Source organism: Bison bison, unplaced genomic scaffold, assembly GCF_000754665.1.
Source record: "Bison bison bison isolate TAMUID 2011002044 unplaced genomic scaffold, Bison_UMD1.0 scf7180017864353, whole genome shotgun sequence".
NCBI lineage: Eukaryota > Metazoa > Chordata > Mammalia > Artiodactyla > Bovidae > Bison > Bison bison.
The window spans coordinates 3,195,950-3,204,426 of NW_011494925.1; the positions used below are offsets into that span (position 1 = coordinate 3,195,950).

At 38.2% G+C, this 8,477-nt stretch overlaps 1 protein-coding gene across 1 annotated transcript in view; it reads left to right on the plus strand.

The window, feature by feature from the left end:
* Positions 1 to 658: 658 nt before the first annotated feature.
* LOC104999543 (chromosome unknown open reading frame, human C18orf63) overlaps positions 659 to 8,477 on the plus strand; it is a 49,259-nt gene continuing 41,440 nt past the window's right edge. The window contains exons 1-3 of the mRNA XM_010855089.1: positions 659 to 792; positions 2,906 to 2,984; positions 5,865 to 5,921. Of these exons, the coding sequence (XP_010853391.1) occupies positions 659 to 792; positions 2,906 to 2,984; positions 5,865 to 5,921 (270 nt within the window). The remainder of the gene's footprint in view (positions 793 to 2,905; positions 2,985 to 5,864; positions 5,922 to 8,477) is intronic.

The window sequence follows — 8,477 nt, forward strand, 5'->3', positions numbered from 1 at the left end:
ATGCTTTATAGAGATAACTTAAAATAACAGAAGGCTTTGCTATACATTTTGATTTTTTAAGAAGTATTGTTGTCATAGGCAAGATTTTGTTTTCCTGAAAACAAAGAGAAACTTAATAGCCAAAAATTTTAGAAAGAATTTGTTAAATAAAAACAATATAGCAGAAACATATCTAGTATCCAGAACAGCGTATGCATTTAATACACATTGCTGGTGGTTCTTTGTAATATTTGTACTCAAATTATTCTATTTGTTATATAGAACTGCAGGTTTAAAATTCTAGATTTTATTTTTGGGGTGGCAGAGTGTTCTAAAGTGTATTGTGATGGTTGCAACTCTGTGAATGTAGTAAAAGCCATTTAATTATACACGGTAAATAGGCAAATTGTATGTGATATGAATTATATCCTAATAAAACTTGTACCCCCCGAATTCTGGATTATCATTAGAAAACCTCAAAGGTAAAATGTTAAGTGGTATTTAACTGCTAATATTTGCTAAACTTGTTTTTGCCATTGTATACCAATGCAATATCAAATATTCTGTGATGGATTGAAATGCTTTACCCTATTGGTAAACTGAATACAAGTTTACTATGTTTTTATTGTTGTTTGTTTTTAAAGGCCTGATTACTGAGGCATTCAGTCAACAGGAAAATATGAATGATTCTAAGCAGCAGTCACTATTCTTCATCACACTTCCTGATTTACACAAACTCTGTGCTGTCAAGATAATATTGAGTAACGGAGTGGCAGACACTGAGATTAGGAGTAGACAAATGAAGATATGCAGGTAAAAAAACACAATCTTGTAACTAATACTTTCCAAAATTTTACATCTGGAAGAGCTGTTTTAATACTATCTCCTTTAAAGCAAGATACTCATTTGCTAAATCTGTTTATACAATTTTAGAATAAAGGAATTCAGTATTGTTCTGACCAAGTATATTGAATTACATTTAAGGGAGGACTTAAAGTACTTCAGATAGAATATATCACTGTTGAGTCTTTATATTTGTGGCTTCTTGTGTGTTATTTTAATTTAAAAATTTTATAGACATTTATGAATTAAATCAATGGATTAAGTCAAAACTTAGTCTTGGGAGATAGTCATTAATAACTGTTTACCTACTGTTTGTGAAGCACTTCAGGAGATACTGTAAACATCTTACAATAATATAATTTTTAGATTTTCAGATTGATGTAGGAGTATTTCTCCAAGAATTATCTTGAAATATCTAACCTAAGATAGTCTTTGGAAAACACTTCTGGAAGTTGACGCCTAAAGTATAACACTGAAGACCCACCATGTATTAGTCCCTTAAATTGTTTGAGACACTCAAGGAAGAACTCTTAGAATACATAACAAGATTATATCTCTAGTTGAATTTCACAGAGAGGGGCAAACACTTACAAGATGGCTAGGAGTCAGAAGTAAAATACTCTGGAGTGTCCTCCATTTTGCTCTTATTTATAAAACTTGTCTTCTGACCACTGTGTATTTTCCCACTCAAGTACATCCAGGAATCGGAACCCTTCCTGCTAAGGCATAATTTGATACCCACTGAACATTTACTTGTGACCCCTTACGGAAGCAAATAAGTAGAAAACCTCAAGAGAGCTTTTCTGCCATTTACTCTCATATTGAAGGTGGTCTTGCCCATAGAGAGGGGAGCTTTGACTCATCGTCCCAATAACTGACAAAGAGGCTAGAACAGGACAAAGACGTGGTTGTGTCAGACAAAGGCACATCTTATACAAGCATGTCCTGGGAATGTCCCTGGTGATCCAGTAGCTAAGACTCTGTGCTCCCTGGGCAGGGGGCTCAGTTCGATCCCCCCGCTGGGGAACTAGATCTTGCATGCTACAACTAAGTTCACACTGCAACTAAAAGATCCTGTGTGCCTCAATTAAGACCCAGCACGGCCAAATACATAAACATTAAAAAAAAGTAATAATAAGCCTGCTGCACCACAGTTCCAACAAAGATGAGCCTAGCAGAAACACACTGAGCCATCTCACGTTTTGACGTAACCCCACACACACACATACACTCCTAGCCTTTAAAATTTGTTTCCCTGATGATTAATAATCTTGAAAATTTTTGTATTTCTACCTCTATTCCCTTTTGGGTTTTTCCCATCTTTTCTAATAAAATTATTGATGGTAATTTGAATTGTAATGATTGTTGCTGTAAGTTCATTTGTCTTTTGAAAACTAAAACCACTACCCACTTCATTTTCCTCCAAAAAATTTCCTTTTTGAAGGAAAAGAATCTAGTCAATAGTTCTGACACTGAAGTAGTTGATAACTACACTGTTCCTTAGACTCTTTTCTCCAGTACTTCTGACCACCACTTAAAAAAAAAAAAAAAGGAAAACGGAAGAAATAGGACTTAGAAGAGCTGAAGTCTTCATAGTGCTTAGACTTTTTCAAGTCTATACTTAAAATAGAAATGAAGTTTTAAAAGAGAAATTTTAGTTCACAGATGAAAAGGTTAGGAAACAGATGTGCAGACAAGTTTTTATATTAATATCATATCTAAAACTTTATAGTTCTCTCAGTTCAGACCTTGGCTGATGCTTACAGTATTCAAGGTGCCATGCTAAGTGTGGAGAGACATACGGAAATCTGTAATACAGTCCCTGCCTGCTACTGCTGCTGCTACTAAGTCGCTTCAGTCGTGTCCGACTCTGTGTGACCCCATGGACGGCAGCCCACCAGGCTCCCCCGTCCCTGGGATTTTCCAGGCAAGAGTACTGGAGTGGGGTGCCATTGCCTTCTCCGAATCCCTGCCTAGAAGAAGCTTAAACTTTTATGGGAACTAGCAATTTCTAAACGTTCTGATAAAATGAAAACAGAGGGTGGGCAGTCCGCTTTAAAATGAATACATTTCATCTCCACAGGCAGCTGCTGTTTTTGCACCAAGATATCCTTACATCACCTGTACCTGGAATATTTACCCAAATCTGGGCGGTGATGGCGGTTAGTATTGTAACATTTTATACAGTATCATTTATAATTATTTAGAGCAATATTGATAAGCATTAATTTGGGTATTAATTATAGCTCAAATTGAAGACAGTTTATGAAGACTAATTACATTGTGTTGTAAGTTGATCAAAACATTAACAGACTTTAACTTTGATATACCTCATGTTTAAGATCCATTTTTGTGGCTCTAAATTCATATTTAGTTTTCTCTGTCATTGATGTTAAAATAAAGATTATCAATGAATAAAATATGTTAACGGCATGGTTTTTAAGATAGCACAGACTTAATCCTTTTTTATATTTTATTCTTTAGAATTACATTTAATATAAAAGAAGTTCCTTGTTCCAACAGATCTCCAGTTATGTTTAAAGAACTGGGGCCGACATGTTTTTTATTTTGGAAATTTCATTAAAATGTTTTTTTTAGTAAAATTAGAACAAGAAATATATTTTCTGGTGCTGTATATAGCTCTTATTCTGAGATTTTAATTTCCCAGAAATTAATATTTATTAACAATGCTGATAGTTCAAAATCTTTAGTTTTTCAATTTTTCTCTAGGTTTTAGGTTTATATCTATTTTTTATCTTCTTATACGTAATATGGTTTTTAAGAAAGACCAGATGTTAGTGAACAAGTAGGCAGTAATGTCTCTGTATTCTTTTCTACCTGAAAAACTTAGGAAATGAGTATCCTAATCTTAGCAAGAAGAAGAAGAAGAAAGTCACCATATAAAAATATGTTTTGAACTTTCTCTTGATCTTCCACTTGTGTCCATTTTCCTTATTCATGTCTAAGAAATTATTATTTAATAAGGAAGGTATTAAATATTTATTACATGAAATTTACTGACCTTTTCCTATATGGTTTCTGGATTCAGGTCATTTCCAGAAGGGCTTTCCTCACTTAGAAATGTACCCATAGATTCTATTGGGTTTTCCAGAAAGTTCATTTGGTTTTTTCTGTAAGACGACACTTGTAGCACTTCATTGTCTTTAACTTCATTTGAAACAGCTGTTAGACTGTATTGTGACAGCTGTCATATCAGTATGCATTTTTTAAAAAATCAAAATTGATACATTTTTGTGCAGCCATTTTAATGTTGAAGATGGGAGAAAAAAGCAACACTTTCAGTAAATTATACTTTATTATATGAGAAAGGTGGGCTTCCCTGGTGGCTCAGATGGTAAAGAATCTTCCTGCAATGCAGCAGATGCAGGTTCAATCCCTGGGTCGGGAAGATCCCCTGGAGAAGGAAGGCAACCCACTCCAGTATTCTTGCTTGGAGAATCCCATGGACAGAGGATCCTGGTGGGCTACAGTTCAAGGGGTCATAAAGTGTCGGACGTGACTGAGTGACTAACACTGTACCAGAAAGGTAAAAAGCAGCTGAAATAGCAAAAAGATCTGTGCAGTGTATGGAGAAGGTGCTATGATTGACCGAACATATCAAAAGTGGTTTACAAAGTTTCATGCTGGAGATTTCTCACTGGACAATGCTCCACGGCCAGATAGATCAGTTGAAGTTGATAGTGATCAAATCGAGACATTAATTGAGAACAATCAATGTTATACCATGTGGGAGATAGCTGACATACTCAAAATATCCAAATCAAGCATTGAAAATCAGTTGCACCAGCTTGGTTATGTTAATCACTTTGGTGTTTATGTTCCATATAAGTTGAGCAAGAAAAACCTTGACCATATTTCTACATGCAATCCTCTACTTAAACATAATGAAAAGCTTCTGTTTTTAAAACAAATTGTTATGAGTGATGAAAAATGGATACTATACAATAAGGTGGGACTGAAGAGACTGTGGAACAAATGAGCCACCGCCAACCACAACTAAGCCTGGTCTTTATTCAAAGAAGGTGATGTTGTGTATATGGGGGGAGGGGGTGTTGGAAAGGAGTTCTCCATTATGAGCTCCTTCCAGAAAACCAAATGATTCATTCCAACAAGCTGCTCCCAATTAGACTAACTAAAAGCAGCACTCGACAAAAAGTGTCTGAAATTAGTCAACAGAAAATGTGTAATCTTCATCAGGATAATACAAGACCGCATGTTTCTTTGATGTCCAAACAAAAGCTGCTACAGCTTGGCTGGGAAATTCTGATTCGTCTGCCATACACACCAGAAACTGGACTTTAAGATTTCCTTTTGTTTACAAAATTCTCTTAATGGAAACAAATGTCAATTTCCTGAAAGACTGTAAAAGGTACCTGGAATAGTTCTTTGCTCAAAAAGATAAAAAGTTTTGGGAAGATGAAATTATGAAGTTGCCTGGAAAATGGCAGAAGGTAGCAGAACAAAATGATGAATACATTGTTCAATAAAGTTCTTGGTGAAAATGAAAAATGTGTCTTTTATTTTTGCTTAAAAACCAAAGGAGCTTTTTGGTCAACCCAGTATTTCAGGAAGAGAATGATTATCACTTGCTTCTTTCTCTGCTGCTGCTAAGTTGCTTCAGTCATGTCCGACTCTGTGCAACCCCATAGATGGCAGCCCACCAGGCTCCCCCATCCCCGGGATTCTCCAGGCAAGAATACCGGAGTGGGTTGCCATTTCCTTCTCCAATGCAGGAAAGTGAAAAGTGAAAGTGAAGACACTCAGTTGTGTCCAACTCTTAGCGACCCCATGGACTGCAGCCTACCAGGCTCCTCCATCCATGGGATTCTCCAGGCAAGAGTACTGGAGTGGGGTGCCATTGCCTTCTTCAATGCATGAAAGTGAAAAGTGAAAGAGCATAGAAACTGTTAGGATGATGGTCCTCTGCTGTGTTCTGCTGTATACATGTTTAAATTCTTTATGTAGTGCATTATTTAATAATACATTTAAATCATTTTTATAAATATGGATTTTTTTAATAGATAACATTTTATAAAGCTGGAAAACTTAATGCCTATATGGAAAAATATGGAGCTAAGGTAAGTTTTTAAAAAGATAATAATTCCAGATGTTGTTTTATTGATTTTGTATATTCAACTTATTTTGTTAGTAAACAAAAATTGGAATATCTTTCTCATAAGTTGTTTCTGTGCATGTGAAAAAACTAATATTTTCTCTCAGGACAATTTTTTTGTGGACATTTAATAGAGAAAGGGGGAAGAGGCTTAATTTTGTTGGGTGCTTTATTGCAGGCATTTTATGTGACATAATTTCATTTGTCATCTCTATTTTCCAAGAAGTAAATATCCCATGTTTACAGATAAAGAAACTGAAACCCAGAGAGGTAAAAAAAAATTGTCCACAATCATATAGCTAGTAAGTAAGGGAATAAAAAAATATAGACTGTATTCCCCATGGTGATGAGTGTCTGGATCTTAGCAAAGAAAAAAGAAATAAATACTTGAAGTAGAGCACCTCTCGTGTCTCAATACTCAGGCTGCTGAGACTTTGCTAGAGCTCCCATCATGTCTCTGCGCAGGTGTCTGAGGCGCTGTATCCTTGGTTATTCTAGCAGCCTGTCCTGGTATCACTGCTGGCCTCTGTTCCTCGATCTAGTGGAGTTTGGAATGATGAGGTTTTTGGTCATCTTCAAGATGAAATGCCTTAAGTTCTAGGAGAATGATGAGGTCTCAATAATACCCAGAGACGCTTTGCAGTTCCCTGAGAAATACTCGAATAACCTGAAAGCTGATTTTAGCCATCATTTACCATCTGTGGGAAAGCAGTGTTCTTCTCACCTGTGTTGAGCCTTCACAATTATGCTCAATTTGTCTTTATCTGGATACTTTGTACATGAGTAATAATCATGGCAGATAGTTATTGAACATCTATGATATACTGAGCACTTTGCTTGTTTCTGGAGATAAAGCTGGGGACCTGATAAACTTCTTGCCCTTGGGAATCTTAACATAGAAAAATATTTTCCTCCTTTTTATTTATTGGGTGATAGTTCTTGGCTCGGAGAAGGCAGTGGCACCCCACTCCAGTACTCTTGCCTGGAGAATCCCATGGACGGAGGAGCCTGATAGGCTGCAGTCCATGGGGTTGCTAAGAGTCGGACACGACTGAGTGACTTCACTTTCACTTTTCACTTTCCTGCATTGGAGGAGGAAATGGCAACCCACTCCAGTGTTCTTGCCTGGAGAATTCCAGGGACGGGGGAGCCTGGTGGGCTGCCGTCTATGGGGTCACACAGAGTCGGACATGCTGAAGCGACTTAGCAGCAGCAGCAGCAGCACATGACTGAAGCGACTTAGCAGCAGCAGCAGCAGCGGTTCTTGGCTCTCTCACTTTTGTCTTGCTAACAAAGGCCCTGGCAGTGTTTTAGTCTCAGCTGCATTTGCAAGAATGTTTGTATAGCAAACAGCCCCAAGTGTTTGCTCATATGAATGTGCTACTCCATATGCAACTGAATACTCAAGGAGGGACTCTGCTGATCTCAGAGTTTTCTCTCTGTGCAGCTCTCTTCTCTCAATACTCTGCCCTCCAAACTCTAGCTCCCGTGGCCTCCATGGACTCTCAGTTCTGTCCATTCAACCCAGGGAGCCTGCTGCCTCTTCCAGGATTCCCCCTCCCTGCACTGCAGCCTGGAAAGCCTCTTTAGTCAATATGCTGGGGTCTCATGAGTTTCCCAACTCCTAGGGGTTTGTCTTTTTTTGTTGCTTGATGGCCTGTGTGTTGTGAAACATTGTTTCATTTAACATTTACCCAGTGTTTTAGTTATTTTAAGTAGGACAATGTGTCTGGATCCCATTGGTCCTGAGTGAATACTTTGACCTTTGAAATTGTGTGCACCACTCCAGTGTTCTTGCCTGGAGAATCCCAGGGATGGGGGAGACTGGTGGGCTGCCGTCTATCTGGTCGCACAGAGTCAGACACGACTGAAGCGACTTAGCAGCAGCAGCAGAGATACTTGTTGCACTATATCTGGTACAAACATATACAAATTGCCAGTTCCATGTGTGCTCATGTAAACATTTAACTTTTCTGATATTGGAGTAGAGTGAACAGTAATGGATCATGTTACAACATAGTTCTGGCCGGCTTCCTTTGTACAGAGCAGAGTACAAAGTGTAAGGTTCTAGCACATGAGATCCAAAGATTTAGGTTTATTGAGGCAGGATCAGATCAGAGATCAGATCAGATCAGTCGCTCAGTCGTGTCCAACTCTTTGCGACCCCATGAATCGCAGCACACCAGGCCTCCTTGTCCATCACCAACTCTCGGAGTTCACTGAGACTCACGTCCATCGAGTCAGTGATGCCATCCAGCCATCTCATCCTCTGTCGTCCCCTTCTCCTCCTGCCCCCAATCCCTCCCAGAATCAGAGTCTTTTCCAATGAGTCAACTCTTTGCATGAGGTGGCCAAAGTACTGGAGTTTCAGCTTTAGCATCATTCCTTCCAAAGAAATCCCAGGGCTGATCTCCTTCAGAATGGACTGGTTGGATCTCCTTGCAGTCCAAGGGACTCTCAAGAGTCTTCTCCAACACCACAGTTCAAAAGCATCAATTCTTCGGCACTCAGCCTTCTTCAC